The sequence below is a fragment of the Gopherus flavomarginatus genome, chromosome 8 (genome assembly GCF_025201925.1).
Source record: "Gopherus flavomarginatus isolate rGopFla2 chromosome 8, rGopFla2.mat.asm, whole genome shotgun sequence".
In the NCBI taxonomy this organism is placed as follows: domain Eukaryota; kingdom Metazoa; phylum Chordata; order Testudines; family Testudinidae; genus Gopherus; species Gopherus flavomarginatus.
The window spans coordinates 5,059,466-5,079,303 of NC_066624.1; the positions used below are offsets into that span (position 1 = coordinate 5,059,466).

Sequence of the window (19,838 nt, forward strand, 5' to 3'; positions counted from 1 at the left end):
GCTGGGTTAACAGTTTGGGGTATCTTTTCCTTAACAGCTTTAGAGTACAAATTATTCAAAATTGGTTCATAACTGGATATGTATGCTAGTCGCTCATATGCAATTTATTCTAAAGTGTATTTCAAAGAAAGATTGACATGTCTAGTTTTAAAAGGAAGTGGTTTTACATACAGCTAGTTGTGTGAAACAAATTTGAGTGAGAGGAGGTCTGTCAGGACCACAAGATGACATGCATTATCAAACAAGTGAACAGTATCTTAATGCAGTTTTAGTGAACAGTATAGTAGAGACCTCCAAAGAGTGGAGAAGAGTCAGACCATTTAAAAAAAAGGTAACAAAATTGAATGGTTGTGCATTTGTTTTATGAAGATTACATTCTACAAAGGCCAGTCCCCACTACTAACAAAAACAGACATCTTGAATACACACTTGTACAGAGAGATTAGTCAGCCCCCCCCAAAAAGCAATAGCTGTGTTCTCAGCTATAAGAAAGCATGCAGAAGCTTTATTGTTTTGCTACCCCTTGTGCAGATTTCTAAGTCAGTCACACGACCGATAAAACACATGGTATAATGGAACTAGGGCAATAATAAGTTGTACTTTCACAGACTATTGATCAATACTTTGCAAGGCTGTTTTGACATTTTGCAAAGTATTAACATGGATAAAAATTAAGTTAAAGCCAAAATACAAGAAATAGCACTGTGCATATACAAATAATAACATTGAGTACTGTAGAGCTCATTTAAAAATGGCACCACTGGACAATATTTTACAATATGCACATTATTTGAGGCAGGGAAACTCATGCTCCACAGGTGAAGTGATAATACAGATAAGTGCCTCTATTGGCCATTTATGATACTTAGTACAATTTAAAACAAACACTTGAAAAGTAAAATGCTATGTAGGACAGGTCTATTGGAAACTAAACCTCTTTAGAGTGGAAAAAATATGGTGCTCCCACCCCATTCTTAGCCATACAGTATTGCCAGAGACTGTGCTCATCTTTAAAGCACACTTACTTTAAATTCAGTGCTATTTTCTTTCAGAAATCCGAAGCTGTACTTTTAGATAACAAAAAGCATTTGTGTTACCTTACAAACATTCAAAACTGGAAGCTTATGATTCTGGCAGACAATGTTGCATATTAAATAGAAACCAACCAGCAATTACTGAACATAAAAAACCTTATTCAATCATAAAAAAATACTATAATTCATCACCACAGACTTTTTTTACATACTTTATAAATAATAAATAACAGTAGACTACAAATGGGTTTATTTTAGCCCAGTTAGGTGGTCTTAAAAAGTATACTATTGTATTACCTCAGACTGACCAAGGTACTGTATCGAGACTACTACTCAAATGTAACTCCTTAAATGGTATGCAGAGCTAGTATCCAATCCAACCTTAAAGCCTTTCCCTAGAAATTAAAGTTAATTTAGTGGCCTGCCCTCTGTAAGACAGACAAAGGCATAAAGCTATACAGCAGCTGTGACGGGAACACATACACTGCTATCTTACAAAATACTTGGGACTCTCCATAGCACCTCCCAATGGAAGAAACACCTTGAAAAACAGCAAGCACTAAGAGAAAGCAGCGCTGAAGACAGCATCTGGTAAGCACTCTACAAACTAAGTCTGTTGCCCACGCACCAGTTTTACATTCTTTAATTTTAACAATGTCCCCTAAGGCACAAAAATACCTACGGCCTCAATGCCACAGGAGACACCGATGACGCCATGCACATTCTTCTTTCCTCAGTAGTTTAAGTAACTTAGTTACTTGCACCATGCATTTTAGATCAAGGCAGGGATCGTTTCCCTTGGCCAAATATTTGAGTATTTACCATCTTCCATAGAATCTCCTGGATGAAGGGTGTGGAAAGAACTATGCAGTTATGTTAACCATGTTTCATACAGGTTATTTGTATTTCCCCTATTGATAAATATGCTAGTCACCCTAGAAGTGTCTGTGTGTTGTTTTAAATACAACCAACTTCCAGAACCATAGTGTTCAACTGCAATGAAGCAATTACTAGTAGCACGAGAGACAACCAAGCATTTCTTCCCCTTCTGTGGGAGAAATGGCTGGGGATAGCTGCAACTACAGAGAGGGAGGAATAATTTTACTTTGAGTTACTGGGAGAAATTAGATATTTACCCCAACCAGAAATTGTTTATGAAATAATCTAGAGAAATCTAATTTACTACTAAAAAGATAAATGAGTATTTCCAAACATCTCTGCAACCACCATGTGTTTCTCCAGACAAAGTGACCATGACAGTAATAGCATACAGTATTTTCCTAGAAACAATAACACTAATATTGTAAAAAGATGCCTATTCCGGAATCAAAAGGTTTTTTCTTTAAAACAAAGAAGTTAGTATACACTGGACAGACATCTTGTTTGTAAAATAATCAAAACCAGACATTAATAAGGTCTAAAGTGTCCATTAAGGCTAAATCAAAACCATTGGGAAGAGTTGTCAAGAAATAAGATTACATTAGTTTTCCATTAGTATTTTAATCCTCATGTTAAAGATTATCAAGGATCGGAGTTCTTCATTTCTCTGTAGAAATGTACAGCAAGGAAACAGCACAGCGAAACACTGAGTCAGAACAGATTAAGTCACTTAGGTGAGAGATCATCCATCAAAATGAATGAAGAGCATGAGTTTGAACATGTTACTGGAGATTCTGTGGTAATGCTACCTTTAGCCAGTGAATCAGAGGAAGAACCAATACTGCTGCTACTCCTATCGAGAATATCTGAAGACAAACTGGAGACAAAGGAAAATGGTTACTTAAGAACATGTGAACTATGGATTGGCATACCAAGTTAATGCACTTTAAATAAAAAAATATATATTTATGTAGGAGAGACATACTACCACTCAGCCTTTACTGCAAGACTGGCAGCCCTGAAGACTTCTTATTTTCCTCTAGCATGTTATGGATACATTCATGCTCCTTAAGGGAAAGAGGAGCAGAATTTTTTTTTTTTAAACATGCATTATAAATTGACACCAAAACTTCAACCAGATGTAGAATAGAAAAGTCAGTTAATAGAAGTAGCGCCTTTAACAATTACAAGGGAAATAATATTTTTTTCTAATGAAGATTCCAGTAATGCAGCTATTTTGATGCCACTGATTAGCCAGTTTGCTCTCAAATACATCATTCAAAGCGGGATCTTGCAAAATAGTTTTTTTTCCTTAAGAAAATTCTCCCACACTTGGATTTTAAAGGCTATCATGATTCCAGATTACTTGCAAACCAGCACTTTGTAACTGTTGAAAAATGCCACAATTCTCACTAATTCTAGGTGGCTTTCCAATTCTACAAAACTCGGGAAGAAGTTTATTTTAGAATCACTTAAATTATTTGATGTCTCCTTGGAAAGAGACAAGACTCAAGCCAGATATATCACCCTCCTGTTTCTATGAAACAGACATTAGACAGAGATACATCAATATAATCTTAACAGTGGAATATCATAATAAGAATTTGGCTTCATGTCAACTACTGGCCTCTGGGAATGCCCAGGAGATGTGTGGTACTATACTTCCACAAAAATCCTTCTGCTCACTATACCATTCTGGAACAGCAGGGCACCTAGCAGGTGATACAGACAGCAAATTATAGTCAATATTGAGTGATTCTGCTTTGAGGGAAATAAGGACACCACAGAACAATAATTAATTTACTATGAAGCATCTGGCATGTGAGCAGCAAGGATTTCCTGCCTATTCCAGGTATCAAAAATGGTTCTTGTGAGATGTTACCACAAAGAGTGAAGCACTTATGGGCAGCTTGTCAGATCAGCCAAACAGCAAGCAAGAAAACACTAATTCCAGACAGTTGGGGAACAGTTTCTACTAATTTGTAAATGCAAATTTAGCACAAGTTAAAATTTCTCTGAAAAACCAAGGTGCTGAGGATTTCTAAATGACCTCTGCTTTGGTGTTTCAGTGTTTATAATACAATATTTTACCATGAACTGAAATCTGTCAGATGTGTAACATCAGGAGAAAGCATGTTGGTAGTTCCTTGGAAAAGTCTCTTTGGCTGGCTTTCAGTTTCCATTTCACCTGAGAAAAGTAAATAACAGTCAAACTTGTTTGGTTCTGTGAAATATCTTCAGCAGAGTAACTTCAAAGTTCTTTCTATTCAAGACTATTTTGGGTGTCCCATATAGTACGTAATTACATGCATAACATCTTGCACTGTGATCTTGTCAGATCTCCAGTTCAACCAGGTCAGAGCTTGGTAAGAGCCCTAACACTCCTAAAGCTACAGGAAGTGACTTGATTATTCAGTCCAACCTTTTGAGTCTGTACTAAACTAATGCTTCAACATTGTTTAAGGGACACAATGCTGCACTGAAAGTGCAGAACAACAAAGGTTCTGGTCACTTTAAGATCTCACAGCACGTTTCATAAGAGTTGGGACCTAGAACCAGTGTCTTGCTAAATTCAAACTCTGATTTCATCCTGCCTTTATCAACTCCTTTTACAGTTTCATTTGCATACTGTATTCTTCATTCCCTGCCCTGAAGTAATGTGTAGTGTTGCACTGTGCTATTAAATAGGTGCTGGGTTCCAACCCAGAAGTGAGCACTCTGCAGTGTTTGTTGAAATGTTTAATAGCAATTTGCCTCTTGTGCAGTGTCTCATACTCAATATTTTAGAAAGTTATTTGTCAGAGCTGTTAAGCTTAAATGTTTATATATTTAGAAGTATATAGCTTGTATATGCTTTAAAACATATGTTGTCAAATGTAAGTGATTTTAAAAGGACTCATTTTTACAGCCAGCTGTATAACTTGTTTAAAACTGGGCCGCTGTATGGACCAGTTTCCTGCCTTAGTAAATGGAAATATGTGAACTTGGAGCTTCTGGCCATCCGCATATCGTTCTCTTAAATTAAATATTTAAGAGCAGGCAATCGCTCCCATTTTATTCACTTAAAAAAAAATCTATTGTCACAATATCAGTAACTTTGAGAACTTTAAACAGCATGTGTCCATTTTGGACCCAAGAATGACCTCCTAGATATTAAGACCAATATTGACAAGCATGAAAGCACACACACAAAGCCTAACACAAAAAAACATTTGGCACAACACCCAATCACTTCTCCTTCCTTACTGCGAGACAGATTACATCCTCATCCCCGTGTAAACCCGTTGACTTTTTTGGAATTGCAAGTGTAAAACGCAGAATTGGGTCCTGTATCTTTAGTATATTATGCCAATGGTGGGCAACCTGCAGCCCATCAGGGTAATCTGCTGGCAGGTCATCAGACCATTCATTTACATTTGCATGGCCGCCTGCAGCTCCCAGTGGCCGCAGTTTGCCATTCCCAGACGATGAGAGCTGCAGGAAGTGGCGTGGGTGCAAATGTAAATGAATGGTCTGATGGCCTGCTAGTGAATTACTCTGACGGGCCACAGGTTGCCCACCACTACCTCATACTATGGGATGATACCCAGTTCATTTATCAGTTTCTTATATAAAGTTCAGTTATCTGATACTTTAGTTTTTTCAGTTTCTTTTTTATTGCCAGGTTCATGAGATTTTTCAGATGTAGTTTAATTCACTGTCTACCAGCAAAAGTATATTTGAAATTTGGGGACTACTTTTTCAGCTTCCATTTAACTTATAGCAGTTCTAGTGCCAGCTTGGGGAACTAATTGAAAGGCTTCACATTAAAAACATACTATAAATCAACTTTGTGTACATAACGTAGGAGAAATACACTACCACTCAGCCTTTACTCCAAGACTGGCAGCCCTGAAAACTCATTTTCTGTAGCATGCAAGGAATATGTTCATTCTCCTTTGATGAAATAATGATGGCTTCCATCATGCAGATTGAAGCTAAAGAACACAGATGTAAAATACTCGGGATCCTCACACAAACTGAGAAGAAAAAGGTCAGACAACTCTTTCAAGAAATGTGAAATTCTACAGGAAGGCTGCATAGTAACATGTATCATTTTTACCACTAGAAGATATTTTAACAGCTAGCATTTCACTGTTTTACAATATAACACTGATATGCTGAGTCTTTCCTATTAGGGATTGTTTCAGTTTATGGTAACATGTATAGTCATAGCCATGTAATAAATGCAGACTAAGAACCACTAAGCAATTTAAGAGTTTAAAGAAACAAGAATTATGTATTTCAGAAGGATAAAGAAATTAGATGTATTTAGAGTGACATTTATGATTAAGGACTATTCATAATTAAGGCTAAGATTCTGTCATGGATATTTTTAGTAAAAGTCAGGGACAGGTCATGGGCAAAAACCTCACAGAAGCTGTGACCTGTCCCTGACTTTTACTAAAAATATCCATGACAAAATGGGGATCTACATCTGCAGGTCCCCACACTGCCTAAAGTGAGGCAGTTGGGCAGTGGCTAGGGTCCCCCACAGCAGCTGCTAGAGGCCACGGGGGTACCCAACAGCTCCCTGCCCTTGCAGGGGACCCTGCACTTCCCAACCGTCACATGCTTAAGACACGGAGGTCGCTGGAAGTCCATGCATTCTGTGACTTCCATGACCAAATCATAGTCTTATTCATAATTAAAACTGGTTTGTGTATCCAGTAGAAGAGCAAACTCACATTTCCAAAAAGCACCAGAGTGGAGTGGGGAATGGGAAAGCAGGCTCCTGTTTGGACTTTACTTGTACTGTGCTTTTGCTTTAAGTGGTCCACTCTAAAGTACTCTGGCTTCTTACATTGTGAGTTTCACTATGGGTACTAAAAGCTGCTTCACATTCCCCCCTCAAAAACTAGATAAGCAGCATCTGCAGCAAAGGTAGGGTTTTTTTTTTTGTTTGTTTTTTTAAAACAAATTTGAAATAAATTGGACCTGATTTGACAGATTAGAAGTAAGTCAATTTATTTTGTCACTTTTTTTTTAAAAAGCAAACAATCAACGTCACAATTTCATAAATACACACTTGGGGAGAATAAAAGGGGGTGTCACTGGTATGGCTGAGTAAGGAAAGATCAACAGAAATGGATGGGATTAGGTGGAGAAGTACTTGCCACATACGCACTGATAAATTAGTTTTCTTAATCCCTCAGTTTAATGCAGTGTCCATTAATAATAGTATGGAAATTTTTTTTAAGTTTTACTTCAAACACCATCATATTTCTGGTTAAGAAATACAGATTTTCAAAGGGAAAAACACTCATGTACTCTGCTACTTCCATCCCTCTAAATTCTCAAAATATTCATCATTTGAACTTTCGTAATATAGAACAAACATTGGATATACAATTTCAAAGATATTCAGGAAACATATAAAAAAGAATACTTCTATAATTAGAATAAACTTTTGAAATGTACCACTATACAATGCATTTCCTTCAGAACATCATTTATGGAAGCCAGACAGATTTCTAGTATAACAAAGATGGTTAAATACAGAGGGAGCCACAGAATACAGGGCGGACACCAATTTTAATAACTATTTAAATCATCAAGCCAGAAATCTTGATTTAAATAATTATGTTTTGCATTTGTACTTGTTATTTTCTTAAGGACAGGCTGATTTTCATTAGTTGGTATCCACTGAACCATGGGGATATGCAACTAAATATAACTTTTTATATTAAATTTGGTGTTTCTTTTTGCTAACCAGAAGGATACTCTATATTTAAGCAATTATATGGCTGAAAAAAAAATTTATTTGGCTTACATTTTATGCTAAAATACATAATTCATAAATTTCTATTTATTAGATTAACTCTTTACTTGTGGTTTGTTTAGCAGTTTAATCTTTACTTGTGGTTTGTGTCAAGATCTATTTGGCTAGAAATTCAAATTTTATTAAATGCATAAAACCAGTATTTTTTTTTTAAATAGACTACCTTAAAATGTTGGCTATATAAGAGAAAAATCAAAAAACATGGTTTTGTATTTAACACTAACTGATTTATTAGAACAAAGTAAGTTATCTGTAGTTAGTGAATTGAATTGATGGGTTGGTTGGTTTTGGTCACCATGTCCTTCAAGATTTTAGAACTAGTAGACCTCATGCTCTCTCTCTCATATTTTTTTTTCATAGAGTGGAAGAGAAAAACAAGCTTTCCTGCTTTTTCAACTCCCAACTAGTTTCTTAACTTCGAATTAAGTAGTAACTGAACTGGATGAATAAGCAGAAAAGAAAATATTCTCTTTATACCCTCAGAAGAGCCAGTCCAAACCTAGCTTAAATACTTAGACACTGGCTCCAGATGCTTAACCTGACTTCTACCAGTTCGTGGTATAACGGCCTTCAAAACGTGGCAGCAAACATGCACTGCTTAATAACTTCCATGTTTATTTTAAATGTTAGAGCATAAAGTAGCCTAGTAAAACACAAGATAGTCTATTTCAAGTTTAATTTTAAATAGGTTTATTTTAGACATAAGCCTGTATTTAAATTTTGTTTTAAAAATGTTTTGATCCACCCTGCCACAGAATCTAAAAAAGCCTCTCAGAAGGTGAAGCATATTTATCTTAGAATTAGTCTTAATTTACAGCTTCCTGCAGCTAAAAATGATTGCCCATCTAGCATAGATTTTGATTTACATCTGATTTTTGGCAAGTCAGTCTTTCCAGTCTCCAGCCCATTTTTACTAATAGTCAAAGGTGAAAAATATTCCAAGTTTTAAATAGTAGATACAAGTGACTAGTCAGATTTATAAATTAATTTATAGTATTTTAGGCAAGCCCTTTTGTTTTATTTTACAGCTGGAAGTCTGGATTGGTAAATACCAAAACATCATGGAGGAGCGTGCACGATATTTTGAGGAAAGGCTACTGCTTAGCTTAGACTTCCTGTCTTTAAATCCTAATGCTATCTAGTGACCACAATTCACAACTACATCTCTAAAATATCAGAAGTATTTAAACATACCTTTCCTTTTAATGGGACCAAGAACACTCGGCCTGATACAGTTGATTGGACTCTGACTCCTCCTGCTAAAAGAGCCAAGACTGGTATCAATAAATTCTAAAAAATTTAAGCTTGAACGAAATGTTTTGTATACTAAACCAATATACAATCACATTTTAAAAACTGAATTCCTGTTTTAAAACAGTTCAATCACTTAGGCAATTGAGAGTCTGATACTGTAGTTAAACAGAAAAGTTAGCTTTTGAAAGGTGTTGTGTCTCTTCAGAGAAGGATATTTACCATACGATCTTTGGTAGGTCATTTAATTTCTGGTTTACTTATGAAAAGTCAGCCTCATTTTATTAATTTGTAAGTCAGATATAATACTGCTTGTATACATCTGGGGAGTTTAAAAAGTCTGTCTGGTAAGTGCTCTGAGATTCTCTATGAAGGACCCAGACTAATCTAAATTTGAAGAGAATTCAAAGAACGCTAGCGTTCAACTTCCTCTTGCAAAGTTTAACGTTCAAAGATTTTTGGGTGTGTGGGGCAATGGTGGAGTCTCTAATTTCAACATCAGTGCAGTTTAAAAAAAAAAAGCAGTTCTAAAGATGACTTGTTGACAAAATATTGAAAGGAAACTACAGCCACCTTTCAAAGCAGGACAAAACTAGAACCATCCAGAAGTCACTTTATTAATGGATTCCAGTTGAAATTACAAATAAAAATTGCTTCAAACCAATTTCCAGGCCTGAATGTTAACATTGAACTGTCTTAAACTGCCAGACTACTATTGAAACTAGGTATGTGTTACTTTGAGACAATTTGACTTACTTTGAGAATCGCCTTGTCGGACTAGGAATAGGACTTGGAGGTAATCCATTACTACTCACAAACATTTGTAAGGATGGTGAAAAACATTGCTGGGAAAAGAATTACACAGTAAAATACTTCTGCAACTTCCTTTTAAATAATCAATACTTTTTCCCACCCCAGCCAAAACCCCTAGTGAAAGTAACAAGGCCAACAATACAATAACCTACTGGAAGCTTGAATAGAACATTAAAACCAAATCTAAGAGGTCTGTAAAATTGAATTTATAAAATATTCTAAAAGCATCACTTCATTCAAATTAACAGTCAAAATGCTTGAAAATAAAAACTCTGAAATCAAAAGTTAAGATAGAGAATGAACCATGTTATCCAAATAGGATTTGGTCCCTGTTCTGCCCTTACTTCTAAACGCATCAATACAGAAGACTGCATTAATCTTTATACCACTCTTCTCAAAAAACAACCCATGCTTATTTAAAATACTCCATATATTTGTCTCCTGTTGAAAAAAATTGTAATATGAATTTGGCAACAGTGTCTCACTCTTCACATCCATTCTGTGCTCCTGCAGCTGAACTCAGCCCAAGGAGCTGCATGCATACTGATGTCCGTGAAACTCAGTCAAGTCTGCTTTGAGACAGTTGTAATCCTCCCAGTACAAACACTACTATCCAGACAAACAGCCAGCATCTTACCATCATACACCAGCACTGCTTAGAGCCGGTTTCCCTGACAGTGATAAAAATACTGTGGCTGTTCTGCACTGGCAATAGTGAGTGCTAACGCTGGTTGAGCTTCCATGATACAGTAACCATGGAAGAATGCGATAACTTCAGTAAAGACAAGGCCAAGAAGTAAACATGGTTGCTGATTTCCACTTCAATCTCTATCGAATTCTCACTGGAGGGAAAAAAAGTGGTGCTAGGGGGAGGGTCTTTGTCTCCACTCCACCCTTCCCGAGTCTGCAATCAAGAGATCCAGGAGCAACGCAGACTAAAAGGAAAGATCTGTAAACTGGGGTCTTGGACTCCTCCCTCTCTCTCCTCCACACACATACAGCTTATATCCAAATCTTGCTGCTTCCTCCACAATATTTCTAAGATCCATCTTTTTCTTTCTGTTTAGACAACTTAAGATCTCATCCAGGCCTTCAACTTGATTACCACAGCCACCTCCCTAGCATCTTCCCTCCCCAAAGCACAAAAAATGCAGCTGCTGAAGTCACTCAGCATAGTGAAGGAACCAGGAAGTCAGCAGGTCAGATTTTGCAGGCTTAGGTAGTAAGTTTTAGATATTGAGAAAAGTCAACAGCAGTTGTCTATTACCATTGTTAAATCTTTTTTTCTTTAAAATCAGTAAATTAGTTCGAAGAGTTTAAGATGAACTGCAAAGGATTTTTTAAAATCTGAAATGTGTGTTTTCTTTCTTGTTCTTGGTTTCTCCTACCTTCCCTATTCCTCGGGTAGGTGAAGGTGCTGGGGAAACTGGGATGAAGTCTATTCTCTTTGGAGAGGAAGATTTCTCGGACTTGTCCAAGTCAGTGTCACTCTGTAAGTACAAAATGTCATCCTTAAACTGACATAGTACATTGCCTTACAACCTGAGCCACAACATTTCAATGACCAAATCAGTGGAGCAACTAGAAGACCAAACTTATATTTTCTAAAATTATTTCTCAAGTTATTTCCACTTTGTCCTTAAATCCAATGGTTAAGTGTAGAAGTAGAATTAAAAATTTAAACATCTGTAAAGAGATTACCAGACTCAAGCTTTCCTCCCATGACTGGCTTATCTGCATTGCTGTTTGCACTTCCCTAAAACACAAAAAATCCCATTAGTGGCTACAAAGATGACAAGTCTGGCTACTTTCTTATTTTGTTTCAGTCACACTCACCTTTCATGTGCTGTTTCTCTGTTCATTAAATCCACTCCTTCCTCCTACAGGAGATAAGCACTATAAGCTTTCACAATATTTAGTTCATCATGGTACTCAAAGCTGAATGAACTCTTCCTAGTTCAGTCATCGGCCTTTAGAATTTAAACCAGCAGGAGTAACACTCCAGAAGGAAAGGCCTGTCATCCATCCCAACTCACCACTTCTCCCTGTTCATCCCCGAGCCCCATATCTAGATCATAACAATAGCTTTATAAGTGCTGAAGCACTTCAATATGAAGAAACAACAAGCCCTGTGAGGACACCACGCCAGACTGTACGTGACACTGGAGGTTAGAGGATGAAACAGAGCTAAACTGATCTAATGGAGAAGAAACGCCAGCAGTGTCATTTCCATATCAAACACTGCATGAAGAGAAGGAAAGTTAAATGTTTTGATGAAATATATCACATCTGAAGTAGAATAATGCAATTTACCCTTCTGATTTGATGAAGTCTGCTGCTAGGAATTCGAATTGGAGATGATGACAGCAACTAGAAAAGAGTAAACATCCACTTTTCAATCATAAATCAGTAGTCTGCATACAGACTATTCTCAGTCACCTATGTTCTCTTTAAATTAGAATTAAGATAGCCAACTGTCAATAAGTGCTCAGAACTCAGACCACATAGTAGTAAAATGAGAGTTGGCCTTAGTATAGCTAGTGCTCTCTTCTTACCAAGTTCATTCGGTTAATCAATGGATGCCACTGGCTACTGCCCTCAAATGTAGTAGCAATAATATAAACAGTTAAGAAAGGTGAGGTACTGTAATAAGAATGTAAGCATAAGTTAGAACAGTGGTTCTCAACCAGGGGTACACCTATACCTGGGGGTACACGGATGTCTTTCAGGGGGTACATCAACTCATCTAGGTATTTGCCTAGTTTTACAACAGACTACATAAAAAGCACTAGCCAAGTCAGTACAAACTAAAGTTTCATACAGACAATGACTTATTTATACAGCACTATGGATTATACACTGAAATATAAGAATATTATTTATATTTCAATTGATTTATTCTGTAATATGGCAAAAATGAGAAAGTAAGCAATTTTTCAGTAATAGTGTGCTGTGACATTTATATTTTTACATCTGATTTTGTAAGCAAGTAGTTTTTAAGTGAGTACGCAAGACAAACTTGGGGGTACGCAAGACCAATCGGACTTCTGAAAAGGGTACAGTAGTCTGAAAAGGTTGAGAGCTACTGAGTTAGAACATTACAAAATTAACTATGTACTTAAGAAAACTGGAAAGATTTTGTTCACAAGCCTTAAACCCAGTAATTTATCTCAGATAATCTAGAGATGAAGTCAAATCAAATGGTATCACATAAATTTTCAGAAGTGCCAGTGGGAAAAGTTGTAGGGAATTTAAATATTGGAAATAGCACTTTGCCGTAAATTTAGCCCCTTTGAGGCAAAGACTGTCCTGTAGCTAGGTCTGTACAGCACATAGAGCTAATTGAGGGCTTTGGGCACTACTATAAAATAAGCGTTTACTATGACTACTAACAATATTAGGCATAGGGCAGACAGTGAAGTGACAGCTCCATAACAAAAAGCTTAGAACCGGAATTCTGTCACTCTTTTGCTAGGCTGAATGTAAGACAGAGGCCATAGGTATTTTATAGATTTTTAGGACCTTTTGAGTCCCATAACCTCTCTAAAGAACCAAGACCTAATCTTTACTTCCAGGGCTTTGGAGTGGAGCAGCTCTGGAGCAGTGGAGCTGCAGGTTTTTGCCTGGAGCGGAACAGGAGCACAGCTCCAAAGCCCTGTTTACTTGCTATAAAACAGGAAGAAGAAAATGATTTTAGCTGAAAAAAATGTAATGCTATTTCCCATGATTTGTCCAAGTTAACAACTGATTGGGAAACATGTAAGAGTGACCTACAAACATCTTTGAAAAGTGAAATAATTACAGGATTGTATGCTGAAAGCCCTAAACAGTAATGAGTAGAATAATGTTCAGCATACGAATTACTTTAAAATGACCTTCTCTTAATCTGATCCTGTGAAGCCAGCTGTCCACCTCTAGCTCTAGTCATCCTACCAGAGAGTCAAGTAAATGGAAGGCTTTTGGGGGTTGTTTTTTAGACACAGTTCAACTGTGCAAGGTTATTTTAAAATGAGACTGCAATTACTCTTTCCCACAGGCAAATTCAATGCACTGAGCTTTGAAACCAGAAGAGATGCTGGGTTCCACTCTGTTATGGTATCCCAACTACAGGGCAATTTTAACCAAAACAAAAAGACAGGGTATCAATCAGTAATATGCTTTGTGAGGTATTCTGCTTACATCTAGAAAATGTCTTGATTGTTCAGAGAAAATATGCATTAAAAGAAATCCATTTTCCAGCCAGGAGGTCCGTAAGAATATTTCAGTACAGCTTTAAGTTTAAGCTTTCTATTTCCCCACACTCAATTACACATTGTTGAGGTATGAACACTGTGTTTAAGATTACTTACCATACTGTGACGGTTCATAACCGTTGTACTGTTCCTGCGGGTTCGCAACACATAAGGCTGAAAAACCTGCGAATTATCACTGAAAGAGATTACAATAGTTACTTTAACTTAAGGCACACATCAGTGATACAATCTTTTTGTATTACATTTTTCAAGGATACTGACATTTTCCCATTCTATTTGGAGTATTACTTCAAAAACTAAAGAAGGTAAAGGCATGGGGGCTACTAGCATGTCATCTTTGAAGAGCTAGACTCAAGTTTCTCTGTAGCTGAGTGAAATTACTGGTCTCATTCTACTTTTCAGTATCTGAAACGCTAGTGTCTTTTGATAAACTGCTCGGGGCCTTTTGTAGACAGCCATCTTCCTTAAGTCTAAAATTTTTAAGAAAAAAACAGCTACAGATATGATCTTCAGAAAAGGTTTGGTTACACACTTGTAATTAGGGTGTGGTATCCATCAGACCAGTCCCCAGGACTGAAATTAGCAAGCAGATGCTAGGCTGGCGCCCACACTCTTACTTCTCCCAACTAGGGTTTATAATATTAACACAATTCTAGCATTGCAAAGAACCACAAATGGTTTGAAGAAGTGACGGTTAAACTGAGCCTAACCTACATGGAGAACCTGGGGAATTATATGGAATTAGTTGTCCATAAGAAGCAACAAAAAGTGAATAAACTACTGACAGTATAGAAGTGAAGCGCCTGTCTTGCTTGCTCATACAAAGGCTTAGTGCACCCCACAAAAACACCATATAATTAACCCATTTCAGGGCTAGCCCAATGCATTATGGAACTCCTGATTGCACAGTGCACTGCATTATGGTTGGGAGGAGCCACTTGTGGGCATTCTCCTAGCTGGAGCCTTTACTGAAGTTGGAATAGGGATCAGTTGAATAAGCATCAAGATGGGGAGAGAAGGGCTGATAGATACATTAGATCCATCCCCTCACCTGAGAGGAGGGAACCAACCATCAAAACCCATAGCTTCCTCTCAAACATGGGGAAGACAAGGCACTGGATGGCAGGAGGATGCCACGGCAGGACCCTCATCTCACCTGAGCCCAGGAATGGGCATACACCAGGCCAAAGTCTCTCAACCCTACCTTATGGACCATAGATGCAAGGGAGGTAGCAGCTACCACACCCACAAGCTTGAAGTGGTTTCCATCATATACAGGATTTGGTTCAATGGCTCTCAGCATCCCACTCCATAAATTGTTCCAGTGCCCTTGCTATAACTGCAGGGGGAGGGGGGGGCAGCTGCTAGGGCCGGGTCTCACCTCAGCCCATGGATTAGGGGCAGGCCCAGGTCTCTCACCTCAGCCCAGGAATGGAATGCAATGGGATGGGGGCACGAGGGGGGACAGGCAGGCCCGGGTTTCTCTCACCTCAGCCCGGGGATGGGATTGGGGGAGGGGGGGAAGGGTAGGCCCAGGTCTCTCACCTCAGCCTGGGGATGAGATGAGGGGAGGGGAGGGGAGGGGACAGGCCCAGGTCTCTCACCTGAGCCCGGGGGTGGGATGGGATGGGATGGGGGGAAGGGAACAGGCCCGGGTCTCTCACCTGAGCCCGGGGGTGGGATGGGATGGGATGGGATGGGATGGGGGGGAAGGGGGCAGGCCAGGGTCCCTCACCTCAGCCCGGGGGTGGGACGGGATAGGGGGAGGGGGCAGGCCAGGGTCCCTCACCTCAGCCCGGGGGTGGGACGGGATAGGGGGAGGGGGCAGGCCCGGGTCCCTCACCTCAGCCCGGGGGTGGGACGGGATAGGGGGAGGGGGCAGGCCCGGGTCCCTCACCTCAGCCCGGGGGTGGGACGGGATAGGGGGAGGGGGCAGGCCCGGGTCCCTCACCTCAGCCCGGGGGTGGGACGGGATAGGGGGAGGGGGCAGGCCCGGGTCCCTCACCTCAGCCCGGGGGTGGGACGGGATAGGGGGAGGGGGCAGGCCCGGGTCCCTCACCTCAGCCCGGGGGTGGGACGGGATAGGGGGAGGGGGCAGGCCCGGATCTCTCACCTCAGCCCGGGGGTGGGACGGGGGGAGGGGGCAGGCCCGGGTCTCTCACCTCAGCCCGGGGGTGGGACGGGGGGGAGGGGGCAGGCCCGGGTCTCTCACCTCAGCCCGGGGGTGGGACGGGGGGGAGGGGGCAGGCCCGGGTCTCTCACCTCAGCCCGGGGGTGGGACGGGGGGAGGGGCAGGCCCGGGTCTCTCACCTCAGCCCGGGGGTGGGATGGGATGGGGGGAGGGGCAGGCCCGGGTCTCTCACCTCAGCCCGGGGGTGGGATGGGATGGGGGGAGGGGCAGGCCCGGGTCTCTCACCTCAGCCCGGGGGTGGGGTGGGATGGGGGGAGGGGCAGGCCCGGGTCTCTCACCTCAGCCCGGGGGTGGGACGGGGGGAGGGGCAGGCCCGGGTCTCTCACCTCAGCCCGTGGATGAGGGGGGCACTGTTCGATCTCCTCAAGCTCCCCCCGTCGCTCGGGGCCGGCGCGCTCCCCGCCGGCAGCTCCAGGTCCAGCTCCATTTTCTCTTGAGCCATCGCGGCGGCTCCGGCTGCTCCCGCTCCGCCGCGAGGCCCATTCACTGGGGGCGGCCGCAGCGGCTCCTCATGCCGCCCCCTGCCCCGATGCGGCCCGGCCGCCCCTACAGGCCCCGCACAGGCCGCTGCAGGCAGAGTCCGGGGGCGCTGCGAGCCCGGCGAGCGGGGCGGCACCAGCAGCGCCCCATGCTGGGGAGACGAGAGGGGGCGGCCCCTTCCCCCAGCCGCCGCTTCCTCGGCTCCCCGCGCGCGGGGCCGGCCTTGCCGCCGCCTCAGGGAAACAAGCGACCCGGCCTAGAGAACCACCACACAGAACGCGCCGCCACTGGAGCACTGCGCATGCGCCACACGCAGCCGACTTAGGAGCCAAAAGCTAGTGTGTTGCAACTGCGCATGCGCCTTGTAGCCGCATCACACCAATACGCATGCGTAGAAGAACCTCGTCCAGCCAGCTTTGATTTCAAGGAGAAGCCCATGCGCCTGGGAAGGGCGGGTGCGCTGATTGGCTGAACAGGGAGAGCGTGTATTTTAAATGGCCCAATAGGCAGTAAGAACTGTGACGTTGTGGAATGGTTGGAGCCTGAGTTTTTGAATTTTGGATGCATAGTGTTTGCGTTCGAGTCCCACTATTATCACTAGTGCCTTGTGGAATTTTCTTGGAACGTGTTAATTAGGGGTTCTGCTTGTGCAATAGTTTTACTATATTATCCATTATGGCAACACCTCATAGCAGCTTTCCTGTGATTTGCTCTACTAGATTAGAATATGACCATATTCACATCACACAATCTGGTGTATCCATCCAATTTGGTAGGTGTTTAAATGATTGCCAAAGATGACAGAAATCATCAGGGATTTGGGGCACTATTGGTGCACAATTTAGCCCTTATCTTCAGGAATTTGCTACAAAAAATTGCCAAAATGTGTTCAGTATGATTCCTGCAAGATTTCTCATGTAGTTTTTAGCTGTATGTGATCTTATCCTTTGTTGGCCAAGCAAAGCAAGGTCAAACACTCAACTTGATTTCATTTCTATCTTTGCCTGCCTTCCCTGTAACATGTTAAGTGAGGAACGTCACAGTATAATTTACCAGCACCTTTATGAAGATGCTGTCTTTTTCTCCAGAATCTCAGTTTTTGTTTCTTTTTCTGAATCTGCAGGAAGCCTGGAACAATCGTTCTGATAGAGCTGCCAACTGACTAATCACACAAACTCAAACACCTTTGCCCTACTCTCTTCCCTTCTCCCAGGCCTCAGCCCGCTCACTCCATCCCCCTGCCCTGTGTTGCACGCTCTCCCACATGCTCACTTAGGCTTGCCAACCCTCCAGGATTGGCCTGGAGCCCAATTAAAGATTAATCTTTAATGGCAGATTATGTCATGTGATGATGTCTCCAGGGATACATCCAACCAAAATTGGCAACCCTATTCACTCACTTTTACCAGGCTGGGGCACGAAGTTGGGGTGCGGCTCTTGGCTGGGGCCAAGGGGTTCAGAGTATGGGAGGGAGCTCCTGGCTGAGCCTGGGGCAGGGGGTGTGTGGGGTGCAAACTCTGGGAGTGCTCCACGTGCCCCCACAGCTCCCATTGGCCGCAGTTCCCAGATAAGTATCCGTAACAATAGCTATATACAAAAAGGAGTATGTGTCATATGAGGATTCATAAATAGATATATAAACGGTTATGTATGACCATAGATACATGGATGAGTATATATTTATGGTAATAAGCAGATAAATAGCTATAACAATATATAAGATGATAGGTAAATATAGATACAGGAATAAGTATCACAATATATAGAGAAATAAGTTTGGCATAAATAAATATTTTAGAGGTTTGTACTACTAAACATCATTGTAGTGTCTGAGTATTGTCCATATGAAATAGATTATCAGTAATGAAGTCCCTAACGGACTTAATGGAGTCTCTACTTCTTTTTCCTTATCAAATTTTAGGAAGATCTATTTAGATAGCTGTATTAAGGGTAGGTAGGTGGTTGGTGTGAGTGTTATTTTGTTTATGCTGGAAGAGGTTTAACAAACAGAAAAGTTTTGAGCATTTAATAAAAGAATCAGGATTTGTCTAATTTCTGGAAGATAGCTTCACAACTCAGAATGCTTTGTCTCCAGCTTTTACATGTCAACTCTCAACATTTCATTAAGAGTCTCATGCTGATTGATATTTTTTTTTATAACTCCAGCTCCTGAAGTGATGTGCTTATGGTTGATTTTTTAAAAAAGGCATTTGTTATAAGAACATAAGAACAGCCAAACTGGGTCAGACCAAAGGTCCATCTAGCCCAGTATCCTGTCTTCCGCCAGTGACCAATGCCAGGTGTTTCGGAGGGAATTAACAGAACAGGTAGTCATCAAGTGATCGATCCGCTGTTGCCCATTCCCAGCTTCTGGCAAGCAGAGGCTAGGGACATCATCCCTGCTCATGTTGGCTAAAAGCCACTGATGGACCTATCCTCCATGAATTTATCTAGTTCTTTTTCTGAACCCTGTTAGCATCTTGGCATTCACAATATCCTCTGGGAAAGATTGTCTTCATGGTTGTGGAAAAAGCTTGCAAATATGACCCCTAAACACTAAGAACTCAGAGGCTGATATATAGGTATGTAGTATGAAAGTAGATAGATGGATAGATAGATGAGTGGGAACATGGCCACGATACTTGGGGTTATCAGTTGATTCTTATGAAAAGTGCCCTGGGATGTTTCGTGCCCATCAGGTAAATTCCACAGCTTAATTATATACTGCATTTGTGAGATAGCAGCTTCCAGACCACTGAGTTCCTGCCTCCAGCCCATGGGCTCCCAGTTAACAATCTATAACAAAGCCCCCAAGGATCCAACCTTCAGAAGTTAAGAGGTAGGGAGCACATCAGTAAGGGGGAGGAGGAGATGCACACACAGAAGATCACTTGAGATGTGTGCTGTTCATGCCCTCTGAAGCCTCTGGCACTGGCCGCTATCAGAAGATCCACAATGGCCATTCCTATCTTCTTAACCACTTTCTCTGGGCCTTGATGTACTGCGCAGGCGCAATTGCAACTCAGGAGCCTTACTACGGTTACACTGCGCATGTGCTGACACCTCTTGACTCTGTTGCGTCTGCCATTCAGGTTCGCTATGGCGCATGCGTACTG

At 41.2% G+C, this 19,838-nt stretch overlaps 1 protein-coding gene and 2 non-coding genes across 3 annotated transcripts; all 3 read right to left on the minus strand.

Moving 5' to 3' along the window:
* Positions 1–340: 340 nt before the first annotated feature.
* On the minus strand, positions 341–17,006 carry PABIR2 (PABIR family member 2). The gene is made up of 10 exons (XM_050964437.1): positions 16,569–17,006; positions 14,148–14,226; positions 12,112–12,168; positions 11,635–11,678; positions 11,500–11,554; positions 11,187–11,288; positions 9,742–9,830; positions 8,929–8,993; positions 4,005–4,101; positions 341–2,790 (listed from the first exon to the last, which is right to left on the minus strand). Exons 1-10 carry the CDS (start codon positions 16,682–16,684, stop codon positions 2,640–2,642), a joined length of 855 nt encoding a protein of 284 aa, XP_050820394.1. The 5' UTR covers positions 16,685–17,006; the 3' UTR covers positions 341–2,639.
* On the minus strand, positions 2,880–3,024 carry LOC127057337 (small nucleolar RNA U109). Its single transcript, XR_007776067.1, has one exon. It is a non-coding gene; the product is annotated as a small nucleolar RNA U109 (small nucleolar RNA).
* Positions 5,753–5,883, minus strand: LOC127057338 (small nucleolar RNA U109). The gene has a single exon (XR_007776068.1). It is a non-coding gene; the product is annotated as a small nucleolar RNA U109 (small nucleolar RNA).
* Positions 17,007–19,838: the final 2,832 nt, after the last annotated feature.

Excerpts from the sequence above, each read along its gene's own strand:
- PABIR2 (XM_050964437.1), bottom strand. The coding sequence starts at position 16,684 with ATGGCTCAAGAGAAAATGGAGCTGGACCTGGAGCTGCCGGCGGGGAGC. Across the intron at positions 9,831-11,186 it reads CTACCCGAGGAATAGGGAAG|CAATGTTTTTCACCATCCTT; the intron begins GTAGGAGAAACC and ends TTCTTTTCCCAG. Across the intron at positions 2,791-4,004 it reads CTGACAGATTTCAGTTCATG|TTTGTCTTCAGATATTCTCG; the intron begins GTAAAATATTGT and ends CTTTGTCTCCAG.